Source organism: Mus caroli, unplaced genomic scaffold, assembly GCF_978045245.1.
Source record: "Mus caroli unplaced genomic scaffold, Mus_caroli_1 scaffold_7, whole genome shotgun sequence".
NCBI classification, from domain to species: Eukaryota; Metazoa; Chordata; class Mammalia; order Rodentia; family Muridae; genus Mus; species Mus caroli.
The window spans coordinates 51,201,840-51,217,376 of NW_028227262.1; the positions used below are offsets into that span (position 1 = coordinate 51,201,840).

Sequence of the window (15,537 nt, forward strand, 5' to 3'; positions counted from 1 at the left end):
TTCTAACACACCATGACCCACATATCAGAATATTACAACACAAATTTTAAAGCAGTGAGACCATCCTATATTATTACCATGAAGTCTGCTTATGGGATTTCTAGTACATCTTTCATACAGTGATATCTTACTGTTTCTCACACTGTTGTGTAATCAGTGCACCACCATTTCATCAGTTAGCTACTGATGGATATTTATGTTGTTTTTATCAAGGCAGTGCTATCATAAACGTTCATAGACCTGAGATGCTTGTAGTCAGATTTCTGTAAGATGAATGGCACGAAGCCGCATGACTAGAGGGGTTTGGATTTCCCAAATAGATTGTGCCAATTTATGCTGACACGGAATGAACCAGAATCTTAGCCAGCATCTTTTGATTTACACCAGTCTGGTAACCCAAAACTGAGTCTTTCTTATCTGTTTTCATTTTACTACACTTATGAAAAAGGTTTTCCAATGGCCATGACTTTCTCAAAGGCCTGATTCATGGACCTCTTTCCAGTCTTAGAATTCACAAAAGATGGTAGCACCTCAATGGCACTGAACACATGGGTGAGGCTATTCATGATGTATAATGCACTGTGGGTTGTGGCAGAACTGAATCCTCAGAAGACCTAGAGCTTGTGATGCTGTAGCTGAAGTTGATCCGAATACCTTTACTCCTCTGCTAGTGATGGGATTGGAGTGAGCATATGACTTAGGGTGGGCAAGGGCAAGCTGTCTATTCCTCACAAACTGTATGGTAGGGTGGAGGTCTCATGTCTGGAAGAGTGGCACCCACGTTGCAATCATGAATGATAACTTGCAGAAAACATGCTAAATAGAAAAACACAAGAAACTTGGGGCCTTCAGTACATTGCTAATGGTAGAACTCACCAACCTTGAAACTGTCTTAGACCTGAATACTGAAGTCAATAGGTTTATAGTAGTAAGAGAACTGTATTAGTTACTGTTCTACTTATAGCAGCCAAATCCCTGGCAAGGAGAAACTTAATGGAGGAAGGGCTTACAGTTTGAGGGAGCACAGTCCATTGTTGTGGGAAGTGATGGTGGCAAGAGTTGAGGGGTCTGGGCACATTGCAGAGTGAAGGTGTTCATCTCATGCTCTCCTTTTTCTAGGGCCCATATTTAAGGTCAATCTTCCCACCTAGGTCAATGTACTGGAGATAATCCCTCACAGCTATACTAGAGGTTTGTCTCCACAGAGTCAAATATACAATATAAACTGTTGCAGACACTTTCCATTTGGTTTCATTGTCGTTACTGCAGAAAACATTTTTTGTATAATATCCACTCAAGATTGGGACTTGGAAAAGTCTTGCAACAACAGAAAGAATAAAAGAAGCTCAAAATAGGAACCCCCTGAGGAAAGAGATAAAAAACAGGGGATATGTCGATAAAAGGAAAATGTTTAAGCTCAAAGGAAGATGGGTTGAAGTAAGAGGAAAGCTGACAACATCAAGGTCATTTACATGAAAGAGTCCAGGCCACTTCACATGTGATGCCCATGGGCACTTCTTGGTTAAATGTTAGAGGGAGGAGAGGATTCTAGGGGCAGTTTGACAGGCAGAAGAGCATTTCCACAAGGAACTGCACATGGAGACCTATGGAGGCTCAGACTCTACAGCCCATTTCCCAGCTGGGTGATTTTATGTAAATTGAAAACACAACAGTTATAGGAAGGCACGTTTTTAATTCCAGTACTCAGGAAGCAGAGACAAGCAGATCCCTGAGTCTGAGGCCATCCTGGTCTATAGAGTGATTCACAGGACAGCCAGAGTTACATGTAGAAACCCTACCTCAAACAAACAAACAAACAAACAAACAAAAAAGTTTGTGTCTCAGTTTCTCACTTTTAATAATAGTTCCAACCTCAGACTACAAAGTTTTATTAGATAATCCTTCAAGGTTGAGATGGGGACAGGGCTTGGTGTATATGAAATTGTATGTAAGTATTTAGTCTTCCTAATCTTCAGTTACCATTTCAACTTAAGTTCTTGAAAATAGTCACCCAGTGGTGTAGCCTCTGCTGCTGCACTATCTTATATGACTAGTTTTCTGAGAACCTAGGTTGATGAGATGGCTCTGTTGGTAAAGGTGCTTTCTACCCAGGCTTGGCCATGAGGGTTCAATCCCTAGAGGACAAGTGGTAGAAGGAGGGAATTGGCTCCAGAAGACTGTCCTCTAAACTCTACACACACACACACAAACACACATACACATACATCACACTCTCACACATGGAAGAAGGAGGGATGGAGGGAAAGAGGGAGGGAGGGAGGGAGGGAGGGAGGGAGGGAGGGAGGGGCGAAGAGGGGGAGAGGGGAAGAGGAGAAGAGAGAGACAGACAGAGAGAGAGAGCAACAATAATAATTTTTAAAAGAGAGCCTACCTAAGAGTGGACGGGCAGGCATGTAATCTCAACACTGAGGGGAAAGTTGAAACAGGAGGATCACAGGTTTGAAGGCAGCCTGGGCTACATGGTTTGTTCTAAGAGCCACCCTAAGCTACAGAGTAAGGCTAGTCTCAGAAAACTGTCAAAAAGACAGAGAGGGGGGAAGAAAAGGGAAGGGAAGGGAAAGAGGAAGAGACATAAAACATCAAGTTCTGGTGATAAGTAGGGACAGTTAGACTATCCTTTATTACCTGGCAGGAGAGTGAAACAATAGATAAGACAGTTGGCAGAGAGGACTATTTGGAGTTTTCATGAAAAATTTAAGGCATGGTTGTCCTATTATCTGTTTGCTCAGCTCTTGCATATTTATTGAAGAAAGGTAAACATATTTATGTCTGAGTGCATACACACACACACACACACACACACACACACACACACTTTGTTCAGGATGTGAAGCCATGTTTAAAAGAACTCATCTCTAAATCAAATTATATCAAATTCTAGAATAAAGGGAAACAATCTCTGTTGGCCTAAATCTGAAGCATGTCTGTAAGATTGTCAGAGGTAACTTTCTAGATGTGTTCTCTATCTTGGTAGCTGCTTATACCATTGATTTAATATGTAGGGGCGCTCCTAGCTGACCAGTCATTCAGCAACGTTGAACAGAGCATCACCCATTTGCAGATAAGGGCAGAGCTGTTCACACTGAGGTACTCGGCTAGCAGGATTAGAAAGTTGTCATGTTGATGTCCTTGATTGAATAAATGACCTTGGTCATGAATATTGGTTTTGTACCATAACAGAACAAATATCCTTCCAAGGCAAGAACGCACAGGCTACAGGATCTAAGAGAGAGTCCTGATTAAAAGATCCAGCCAGAAGCCGAGGCCTTCAGGAACCACAGTAGATGCCTTAGAAACACAGTCAGCAAGCTGGGTGGTCTGAGAATTGATGGGCTAAACAGCTCCACATCTTCAGTAAATAAATAACAATGGGGTACCTATAGATTACTCAAAATCTAAGAGAAATGTGAGCCTGTGTCAAACTATGGCTTCTGTTTTTGGATATTATGTCCAACAAAGTGAGGGGGGAGGAATGAGGCCAGCCATGTAGTATACACCCTTAATCCCAGCACATTTTTGTAGGCAAAGGCAGACAGTTCTCTGTGAGGTCAAAGCTAGCGTTTCTACATAGATAGTTCCAGAATAGCTAGGGCTTACATAGAGAGATAGAGAGACCCTGACTCAGAGAGAGGAGAAGAGGGAGACAGAGATGTAAGGCAGGAGGGAGAGGGAAAGAATTGGATACAGATGCAGTCATATATGTTTATAATCCCAGCACTCTGGAGGCTGGAGCAGGAGAGTCATGAGTTTGAGGCCAAGTTGTACTACATAGTGAGACCTTGACCCAAAAATGAGCAAATAAGGATCATTATCAATCAATTGGAAATCTGAACTCTTAACAGATATTTGAAGATAGTGAGATTTTTTTTTCTTTTAGCTATCTGGGTTTATATTTAAAAACAATGTCATGATCTTTTACATTGAAATCTTTACAGACAAAATTACCTGAAGTTGTAGATTTGGTTTACAATGACCCAGAGGACAGAAAGGAGGACGCAATATAGAGAGTGGCTCTTAACCTTCATGATGCTGTGACCCTTTAACACAGTTCCTCATGTTGTGGTGACCCCCGACCATAGAATGATTTCTTTGCTACTTTGTAACTGTAATTTTGCTGCTGTTATGAAGCGTACTGTAAACATCTGATAGGCAGGATATCTGCTATATGACCCTGCGGGGGTCAAGAGCCACAGATTTGAGAACTACTACTCTAGATGTCTCAAGAGCGGCCAGATTAAAAGGTGTGTGCAGAAACGGATACAATGTGTGATGCCAGTTCAGCCACTGTGTGTACCCTAAAGTCTTCCTTCATTAAAAAAATGATTTTAGGCAGGAGTAACTCTAACTTAAGACTAGTCTGGCTATATACAGAAGACCCCTATGTCAGAAGTAGGGGAGGAGGAGGAGGAGGAGGAGGAGGAGGAGGAGGAGGAGGAGGAGGAGGAGGAGGAAGAGGAGGGGATAGTTTTCTTTTCAAAGCACTGCAAATGGGCAGAGAAAGGGGAAACCGAAACAGAACAAAAAAAAAAAAAAATCAGACTCTGCAGAAAGCCAGGAAGGAAGTGAGATGGAAGGCTGCGTGGAAGGTCATGCTACTTTCTTCCCGTTGTCTGTGCAACCTCTGTGAAAGTCCCTGCTTGGGAATCCAGACTCTGGGTGCAGAGTCCGTTTTCTTACCCCCAGCTGGGAGGCTCCTAGCACTGAGTGCTCTGGGTCTCGGTCCCTGTGTGTGAAGTGGACTTCAAACACGGTGTTCAAAGGCCTTTTTGTCTTTATTTTTCCAAACATGAGGAAGTTATTAGATTTTACAGTTTGTGTCCAGTGCTGCACGCGCCTTTGGCCTCTTGCTGTGAGACAGTCCTGAGAAGCCCGGATGCCTGCCGCTCTCCCCCAAGCTTTTCACCTAGGCCTTTCCATTTGTGGTTAAGAAAGCAAGAACCCGCCCTGTGCAAGAAAGTTCCCTCTTTTTCAGCCTGGAGGAGAACATGAGTAACAGATTTTTCCATCGGAGCTGTTTTTCCTGGACACGGCGTACCGTCCAGTCCAACGGCTGCAGCATGTGATCTCTGGGAGACCTTAAATAAACTTTCAGTGTTATCAGCCCCAGTTTTAGGAACTTATGAATTCATTTTCTGTAGTTGGTGATTTTCCTTTTTAAACAGAAGTTCTTTTTCATTCAGTAGCTGCTGAGAGCTTCCCAGGTGCCGTACCACGTAGCCCTGAGCATAACAGACACGCCTTGTGCTCAACCCACGTCCCTGTGGCAGCCGCCTCTCCTCTGTCTTGCCCAGAGTTTTCCTTGGGCAGGGTCCTCGGCCCTCTTTATCATGACTTGTGGTCATAGTCCTTGCCTCTCCTGCTCAGCACAATGCCAGGCAGAGAGTCCCTATGCAAAAGCAAAACATACAACTCCTTATTCAACAAGAGCCAAGCATGGCAGGACCTATAACTCCCATACTTGGGAGGCAGAGGGAGGGTCACGTGTTCAAGGCAAGACGTTTGAGACTCTGTCTCAAAAATACAAGGGCTGGAGATGTACTTGACCAAGTAGAACATTTGCCCAGCCAACACACAGCCCTTAGTTTGAGCCCAATCAACACAAAATAATAACAATAGTATTAAGAAGTGTAATAGCTGGGTGGTAGTGGAGCATGCCTTTGATTCCAGCACTTAGGAAGCAGAGACAATCAGATCTCTAAGTTCAAGGTCAGCCTGGTCTACAGAGTGAAGTCCAGGATAGCCAGAGCTACACAGAGAAACTATCTCAAGGGGGGGGGGGGGGGGAAGAGCCGTAGTAAAGAAGAAAAACATCAAGCATGAGGTCCTAATGAGTCTAGGATCCTGTGCAACCACAATGCTAATCTGAACACCCATAATACCAGCTCTGGTGCCTGGCACTTTATGAAGAGCCAATGTCATAGTCCTTGTAATGAACGAAAACTTAAGAAATGAGCCCTCCACGTGGTTGTAGGTTGGCATCAATGAAGAACAGATGGCAGTAAGTATGGAAAAGATGCTTGTCCCAGTCAGGTATCAGATCCAGTGGCCGCTTCTCTCCTCCAGGGCCACAAAGTCCAATCGGTTGAGGCTTGGACCATGATGTTTTCCAAGGTGATTTCTGATTTCCCTACAGCACCCCTGTGTGTGTGTGTGTGTGTGTGTGTGTGTGTGTTTGCTGCCTGAGCACATTTGAACTGAACCAAACACATTCTTGGGACTGAAATCTGAAGGGAAGTACTCCTTTCTTTACTGCAAAGCTTGCTGCCATTTAGGAGTGCAATTCATCACTTAGTTATGGCAGATGGCTTGGTGCTTCTCCAGGCTGTTGGTTTTGAAAGATGGCGACACATGGCCTGTGTTGGTGTTTACAGGGTGTCTGTCATTTGCCTGGCATGTGAAGTGTTTGGTGAAGAATGAAAAAGATGGTTTAGTGATGATGCAAAGAGGCCCTATATTCCTTTAAAAGAAAAAGGGACCCTGAGAACTAGAGAGATGGCTCTGCAGTTAAGAGTACTTGATGTTCTTGCAAGGACTCTGGATGGGTTTCCAGCACCCACGTGACAACTCAGATCTGTGTCTAACTTCAAATCCAGGGAATCTGACATCCGCTTCTGGCCTTTGAAGGCCATATGGTGCTCATACATAATGCAAGAACACTTGCACATATAAAATCAAAAATAATTAAAATTTTAAAATAACCTGGACCTATCTACACATATTTCCCCCTAAACTCTGCGTACCTTTCCTCATCTTGCTTCCAGGAACAGTGAAAGTCCCCGGGGCGCCTGCCTGGGTTCACAACCTGTGAATTAAGTTCACAGTATGTGAGTCTGCAACTGCACCATGGTGTGAGTCCCATAGTCTCGCCTCACAGATGCTCATCTTCGTTTAGAACCACTCAAGATGTCAGTTGGCTTCCTCGGGGATTCCACTGTGGGTTAGACACTGACCCCTCAGTCTTTGAGTGTTGGAAGCTTACTTCCCAAAACTCTGTGCTAATGGTATGTGGAAGAGGGGCTTTTGAGGAGTAGTTTGGATTACATGAGGTCATAAGGGTGGAGTACCCATGACGATATTAACTGGGTTTCTACAAAAAGGAAGAGGAAACCCAAGTGAGCAAGCTTGTTCTGTCTCTGTGCATGTGATACCCACATTATGATGTAGCAAGAAGGCTTTTAATGGATGCCACAACCGTGCCCTAGGACTTCCCAGACTCTAGAACCATGAGATACATCTTTGCTTGATAAATTTACCTATCTGTAGTATAGCAACAGAAAATTAACTAAGACAGGGTTCTTAAACAGGACAGGCTAAGTCAGCCCCAGAGCTGGGTGCCTGTCAGCAAGCATTGGAAAGAACAATCAAGTCAGATAGAGACCACCCACTCCTGATCTCTGAATGCTACTTGTCTAGGAGTATTTTCAAACTGCCACCCCATTCCTGGTCTGATGCCTAACGCTGCAGGGGTGAACTACTTCACTCCAAGCCTACCCTCTCCCTGGGCTTCCCCCATCATTAGACCTAGAATCCATCCTACCTTGCATTGATAACACCCAGGACCCAGAGCCACAAGGCTAAGGACGTCAGAGTCACACTGTCTCGCAAGTGGCGGGATACAGAGAACCTTTTTATCCACAGGTTGAAGTGGAAACTATAAACTTAGTAACAGGAAAGGTCAGGGAATGACTTTGGGTACAGACACATCCAGTGATCTAGTCATCCAGAGCTTGTCAGTGAAGCCTGTCTGCCTCCAGCCCAGCTAACTTTTAGGGTGTGTCCTGGTGGCTCTAGGTTGCCATCCCAGTCACTTTGTCGCTCTAAACAATTATAGAGTGCTCCTGGAACACTAAAGTAGGAGATGAGATATTAATCTAATACTTATGAGCTTTCAGAGCCTAATTAATAATGTGAGGACTGGTAATAGCTGCTGCTCTTTGTGCAGATGTGGGGCTGGAGAGTAAATCCAGACCTTTGTGCACGGCAAGCCAAGCTCTGCCACATCCCAAGATTTTGCCTTCATACCCCTTCTGCATATGTGCATTGGCACTGATTATTTTTTAAGTCCCTCTCTGAGTTATCTTCACAGCCCCCCAATCATGCCACCTTCACTTGGGTCCAGGTTGTTTGAGACTCACGACTTTCTGAATGTCCCCAGGGACATCGTTACAGAGCATTCTGTATACATCCTCATTTATCCTATAAGCATATGTATGTGGGCTCCTCAGCAACACCACTGACTGTGCAGCTCCTTAGATTGCTTAATCAATCTATTCTAGCTTCCAGCTCTTTCAGTTGTCAGAATGCACGTGCACCAATAATTGCTGAGTCCAGAGTAAACTTTTTGTCACGTTTTCTATTGGTGTGACCTCTGTCTGCATTCAAACTTGTTGTTGGTTAAGTTGGCTTCTGGAGGGGGCTGGAAAGATGGCTCAGCGGTTAAGGGCACTGACTGCTCTTCCAGAGGTCCGTGGTTCAAAATCCAGCACCCACATAGCAGCTCACACCTGTCTGTAACTCCAAGATCTGTCACCATCACATAGACATACATGCAGGCAAAACACCAATGCACATAAAACAAAGTTGGCTTCTGGCTGAGTCTTCCCTAGTCTGCTGTAAAAGTAAGTAAATTTTTGGAAAAACTTGATGTTAAAAACCATTTCCAGTGCTTGGCGGGTAAATATGGGGGAGCGGCGGAGGCTGCTCACCCTTCAGTATTGGGGCATCTGATCCTTTCTGCCCATCAGCTTCCCAGTGCCCGATCTGTGCTACCTACTTTTCCTCCTCCAACACCCTTGAGACAGAGGGATTTTTGTCTCCAGTCTACAAAAAAGCAAATAGGTTCCCACAAGATCAAGTAGCTCTCTCAAAGACAAACCACTCACAGACACTTAGGTGTGTTTAACTCTAGAACTTAGGTTTTCACCCATACTGCCAGCAGGCTCTTACTCTTCAGAAGGAAGAACCACAGTACCATGGTATGAGCCCTTTCTCAACTGCCCTAAAAAAAAAAAAAAAAACACGTCAATTAATTACATTCCTGTGTATTTCTCTCATTTTACAATAAAGTATAACATAATTTGAATATCCCCTACCCCATGAATAATTCCATTGGTAAACTATTCTGCAAAATGCAAATGATGTAATGAGCCCTCTCTGAGTCCACAGTTAGCCTGCCAAGATTCTCTGTGCCTGGCATCCCTGATGCTGAAGCGATGTTGATGTTTTCACCGTGGACCTCTGAGTTTACTTCTGAGTGGAAAAGCCGTTGGCATGTGATGACTCTAAGAAGCAAAGTCCATTAAATACTCTATTCCACATATTAAATCCCCAGGCTATCCCAGAATAAGCACAGGCTGGGGAGCCAGACTAGACTTTGAATGGTACCCAGTATAGCCCATCTCTTGAGTAATTCTCAACTCCTCTTGGACATTGTTTTTGAAGTTGAGAATTCAGGGCACACACAGTATGTCATCATATGTTTATAGTGTATAATGAAGAGAACCTTCAGGGGGCCAAAAGAAACAGCAGCCTTTTTAGCTGGCTTTTCCTCTGTTGCTTTCCTGACTCATGTTGCAAGGCTTTTGTTTCTAATCAAAGCAACAAACAGTAAGGTCACTTCCTTGTGATTATATGGCAGCGGAAGGTGTCGGGGGCTTTGGGTCCTCACTTCTACCGGTTTGGAGTTGGAGGACACAGGCATACACACCCCACAGCGCTAAATACATGTGTCCTGCGTCCTGCGCCTCCTCGCCAGTCCCTTTAAATGAGTCTCAATCATGGATTGGAGGTAAGAGGAATGTCTCTGACCGTCAGATGGCAGGCAGGCAGTGTTCTGGAGCATCTTGAGCAAAATGCTGGACAGGTTTTAATGTTATATGGGGGGAGGTTCCTGTAAGCCGAGCATCTCAGAAACCAACTGTTAAGAAACAGAACTAACAAGGCATGTTTATCTCTCCACGTTTTCAAGGAATTGCTCCTTTCTAACTCCTGTAGGGTAAGGTCTGGAACAATATCCTAACAGAGACAGCTCTTCACGCCCATCTTCTGGAAGGTTATCTTGATATGTGTAAGAAACGTCTTGGCTTCTTTAAGAGACTGAAAGGGCTGGTTTTCTGATTTTCTTCAGCACTTCAGTGATTACTGGAGTGTGTCATTCCAGGTCACCATCAGCCTCAGACACCTACTGTTTTTTCTATTCTTTCTTTTCTCTCAATTATTTTATAATTTGAACGATTCGGGCTCCTTCCTTCACTCATCCTGGAAAGAGCCGTGGAAAGGGTCCCTGCCTGCAGCACAGAAATGCTTTTGATTTGTAATTGTTAATCTCCTCATCAGCAAGATGAGGCTCCCTCTACTTTTGTCTGGAGCTGGGCAGCAAAGGTCCAAGTGTGCTAGAACTCATTAGTGTCCTTTCTGAAAGGACCCTTTGATGTGTGTGCCCTGCTCTGCCTCGGGGAAGCAGGCGACTGAATCCTGTCCGTTACCTTTACGCTATTTCTTGGTGAAGCTTCTGTGTGACCAGAATTCATCAGCTCACAGAAGAGACCTCGGAGATGCCATTTTTGTGGATAGCTATCAATTAATTAATGTCCTCTTCGGATTTGTCAGAGGAAGTCTTACATCCTTATTAAAGGGAAGCTTTTGGTTCTTTCCCCCTCGTAATGTGGTTATGGTAAACTCATTAAAGGCCAACACCGTGTTCAGCCTCTCTTCCTTAGTCAGTTGTTGGCAATGGGGGGAGGGAGGGAAATCTGGGTAGACTTCAGAAAAGAAAGGAAATTATCTAATGCAGTGGAGTGCAAAGCTGGGGGAGGGTGTGGAGAGGGGGGATAGGAGGAAGTCTGTGGAGGAAGTAGGTGGGGTTGAGTAAAAGGAGAGAAACCTTAAAGAAACAAACATGTCACAGTGGGGACTGTGATGGGACCTCCCACCATAACAGAACACAATGGTTTGGCCTTAGAAAGGAGCCATCTGTCTCTAAATCGGCCCTACCTACGGTGTCTGATGTCTGAAAGCATGTGCTATGTTCTGAAATGCAGCCTTGTGGTCTGGATTGACCCAGGGACTCGTGTGACTTCATTCACACAAGAGATTCTCCTTGCAAAGTAAAGCCACTCTGCTCTCAGCCCCTTTAAGAGGTCAGAAACGAACTCCTTTTGTTAGTTAGTTAGTTAGTTTGTTTGTTTGGGTTTTATTTTGTTGTTGTTGGTTGTTTTGTTTTGTTTTGTTTTTGAGACAGAGTTTCTCTGTATAGCGCTGGCTGTCCTGGAACTCACTCTATAGACCGGGCTGGCCCCGAACTCAGAAATCCACTTGCCTCTGCCTCCCAAATGCTGGGATTAAAGGCATGCACCTCCATTGCCCGGCCAGAAACTAACTCTTATACAGGGCTATCAAGCTTTGACCTTCCAGACTCTATGCCAAAGGGCATTCTGTTTTCCAACCTGCTATTTACTGGGTCCCCCATCTGGAGGCTGTTACAGTGAAATGCAGGATAGACAGGAAGGGGCTTTGCCCTCCCACAGAGAGTCTGCTAGATGACCAGAGACTATGGGGAAGTGGGGAAACAAACACTGCTGGTTTAGGAGAACTGTATTCTTAAGCCATGAAGTGCTTAAGCTGGAGTAAAGCCTATAAATCACTTTGTCTCATCTCCACATCATGTGACTGAGGCTGAGGAAGTCTGACTCTCCCTCTCCCAGCAGCTACCAAATGCCAATCGCTTGTCAAGCCAGCAGTGGGATGCCATGTCCACCTTCTGTCCTCTATGCTGGGATTCTTGTCTGGCTAAAGCTTGTGGGGGCCATGGTGCATGCTGTCACAGTTGCCATGAGTTCCTGTGTGCAGTTGCTCCGTTGTGACAGGAGAACACTTTTTCCTTCATGTTTGTTTGTTTTGTTTTGTTTGAGACAGGGCTTCTCTGGGTAGCCTTGTCTATCCTGGAACTCACTTTGTAGACCAGGCTGGCCGCACACTCATATAGATCTACCTGCCTCTGCCTTCCTAGTGCTGGGTTAAAGGAAGGCGTGCGACCCAAAGGAGGTCTTTTGAAGAGCAACTGCTTGCAGAAACCTGTATGCTCTTTCAGAAAAGTCCCTAAGAAACAGGCTCCAGCCACAGTGACGGGTAGCACTGGGTAAACAACAAAAGAAAGCGATAAAAAACTTGACCTGGAGACAGGGTTTTTTCCTCTCTGGGGTTCAGAGTCATCTTCCTTGCTAGGTTCAGAAAAGGGACTTGTGCTGAGGCTCCTCAGCGCAGCTTACAGCTCGGAAATTCTCCCTCTTGCTTCGAAAATGTTTGATTTACTTCCCTGGCACCCCCATAAATGAAAGCAATGTATGTCTCTATGTTTGCTTCCATCCCCTTTCTCCCTCCATCCCTCCCTCCCTTCTCCCTCCATCTCTCCCTTCTTTCTTCTTCTCCACTAGTGTTTTTGCTTTTTACCTAGAAAGGAAATTAGGAGACTAGAAGGACCCATGTTCCTTAGAGACTGTGGCAGCATGCATGGAACCAGCAGAGCCCAGCAAAGTTGGGGATGGAGAATCGCTGCAGCTGTTAGTTGGAAGCAGAAGTTGGGGTTCGTGTGGGTTATGACGACGATAACTATTCCAACTATTCGTTGTTCCTTAGATCAGACTTCTATAAAAGTCAGCATAGTGTGGTGATGTGTACCCGTAACCCTAGCTACATGGGAGGCAGAAGCAGGAGGAAGAGCCCTGAGCCCAGAAGTTCACAGTCAGAGCGGGTGAGATAGTGAGGTGGCGTTGTCCCCCAAAACAAAATGAGAAATAAGAGCATCAGACACTACACTCAGCAGTTCAGAGCACTTGCTGCTCTTTCAGAAGACCTCAGCTCGATTTCTGATACCCACATGGCAGCTGACAATCACCTCTGTTTCCAGTTCCTAAGGATCCGACAGTCTCAGTGAGCGCCAGGCACACAAGTGATGCACAGGCATGCAGGCAGGCAAAACACCCACACACATAAAAGTAAGATTAAATAAGAAATATAAAACTACTTCTCCCTCACCTATTTCCTAGGTTCTTTCTACACTAGTACTATGTCAGGCTGAAATTAATAAAGATGAGTTAAGTGTGGCCAGAGAGTCTTGAAAGCCTCCAGCAGTCGGCAAGGACAGCCAGCCACTCCTGCCACTCTGTGTCACCCAAGATTTACTGATAGTTCATTGACTACTCACTCGGTGAGTATCAAAGCCCGTGACTTGAGACAGCTGTGATCAGTAGAATTTAATTGATATGATTTTGAGGTCAAAGGATTAAATCGACTTTTGCACTAACCACTGGATTAGAGTCATAAGAGTCATGCATATTTAGAGAGAAATCAAATCAGGTCTGTTCGGGCAAATGGTAACTCTCTGATACATTTGGAAATTATGCCCCCCCCCCCCAGAAACAAAGAGAAAGGAAAAGTTGAGTCTATGCAGTTAACAGCAGTGTGTGTGTGTGTGTGTGTGTGTGTGTGTGTGTGTGTGTGTGTGTGTAAACCCTACCTTCCTACTCTCACACTGAGTGGTCCCTTTGAGCTTCTGATGGAATGATTAAAACACATTTATAATGCTGAGGGGTAGAGCTGCCTCCTGTCTGTCATTAACGATGGGCCCTATAGATAGGTGGTGAATACTGTTGCTTATACAGTATCCAAATACAGCAAGTAAAAGCTACGATGTAGTGAAAGTATTCTATACATCACCAGAAGGACCAGTGTACAGCAAATGGGTAGTTTTTCAGGGAATGCAAGTGTTCGTGTTTATACAAATAAGAATCAGTGGTCCCTTTGGAGCCATGTGTGCATCTGCTGGTATCTTGCCCTTGTCAGAGCATCTTTTGGCCTTCTATCCTTTGAACACATTAGATTACTCGACGCTGTGGACATTTGTCTGGATGCACTGGGCAGAGATCCACAAAGAGAGCCAGGGAAAATAATATCGAATGTCTTTTGCAGACTTGGTATTGGCTTAAGGGTACTCTCTCTCCCAGACATGAGGCCCTGCAACTCCCAAAGCGCTGACAGAAAGCAAAGCTGTGCTGTAGACTTGCATTCCTCCTCCATGGGGCTGCACGATAAGTTTGTGGCTCTACTCAGTATCTGCCTGCCTCCCTGACCCTTGGGACGTAGACCAGGCCAGGCTAGGTTGCATGGTGTGGAGTACCTTACCCCATGTAAGAGTCAGAAAGTTCTACAGTACTGAAGAGTCCGTCCCTCTCCCGTCAAGACTCCCATCATGCATCACGGCAGTTGTCTCCTCCCATATTCTCCCACTACAAGGCCTGTTCGAGGCTGTCCACAGTTTTGGGTTCTGAGTCTGTCTCTCTCTCTCTCTCTCTCTCTCTCTCTCTCTCTCTCTCTCTCTCTCTCTCGCTCTCTCTCTCTCGCTCTCTCTCGCTCTCTCTCGCTCTCTCTCGCTCGCTCGCTCGCTCCCTCTCCTCTCGCTCTCTCTCGCTCTCTCTCGCTCTCTCTCTCTATCTCTCTCTCGCTCTCTCGCTCTCTCTCTCTCTCTCTCTCTCTCTCTCTCTCGCTCTCCTCTCGCTCGCTCTCCTCTCGCTCGCTCTCCTCTCGCTCGCTCTCCTCTCGCTCGCTCTCCTCTCGCTCGCTCTCGCTCGCTCTCCTCCAGCTCTCTCTCTTCTAGAGGGTAACTTCCTGCAGCTCCTTTCAGTAGACCTGCTGTTCTTTCTCTCTGGCACTGGTGAGGACCTTCTTACTGCATCCTCACACGGGAGAAGGCAGAAGACCAAGCTGTCAAGCTAACCTAACACTGCATGAAGCCTCCTTCATAAGGGAGGAATGGGCCTGAAACCTCATTATCTTTAAGACCTCATCTGTTAGTTCTTTCAATGAGGGTACATCCCTAGCAACCTGGTGCTCCAGAAATGCTGTTACTACCTTTATTTGCATGCACCCCAAATGTGGTGTGTTGTCACTGACCAGGACTCTGGAGAAGGTGTTTTGCATCTGAGAGCAGGGACTGCTACCTCCCTTCTGCAGCTATTTATATTGCTCCTCTGAGAGGAAGAACCATGCCTTCAGTGACACGCAGGTCCAGAGGTAGCCGTACCCTCTTGGTACAGGGCCTTGTGTTGCACTGAGAGTCAGGTCACCCTAGTGGGACCAGAGAGCAATTGCTCTGCTCTGCTCACCATGAAAACAGCCATCAGCTTTGGAGGACTTATCTGTACATCTGCAGAGATTTTTATGATCATCTCTGTATTGGAGTTGGGGTAATAGAAGGTTGCTCAAGTAAGTATGCCCATGCCAGATGCCCCTTGAGATGTAAGCACTCCACATCATTAGACAAATACTAAGGTCAGATGTGAAACATTTCTTGCTTTGTCATATTCATTTCTTCCTCTTTTTAAAATACGTTTAATTTATTTATATATTTATTTAGTGTGTGTGTGTTTATTTATATATTTATTTAGTGTGTGTGTGTGTGTGTGTGTGTGTGCAGTTTTGCCTACATGTGTTTATCACATGTCTGTAGTGCCCACAAAGGTC

The 15,537-nt window shown here is 45.2% G+C and overlaps 1 protein-coding gene across 4 annotated transcripts in view; it reads left to right on the forward strand.

The window, feature by feature from the left end:
• Positions 1-15,537, forward strand: part of Frmd4b (FERM domain containing 4B) — a 246,580-nt gene that overhangs the window by 57,436 nt on the left and 173,607 nt on the right. The window contains exon 1 of one of the 4 annotated variants that reach the window (XM_085840233.1): positions 9,715-9,808. The exons of the other annotated variants lie outside the window; for them this stretch is intronic. Coding sequence (XP_085696359.1) covers positions 9,785-9,808 — 24 coding nt within the window. The 5' untranslated portion in view covers positions 9,715-9,784. Of the gene's footprint in view, positions 1-9,714; positions 9,809-15,537 lie in introns of those variants that run through there. 4 annotated transcript variants of the gene reach the window in all.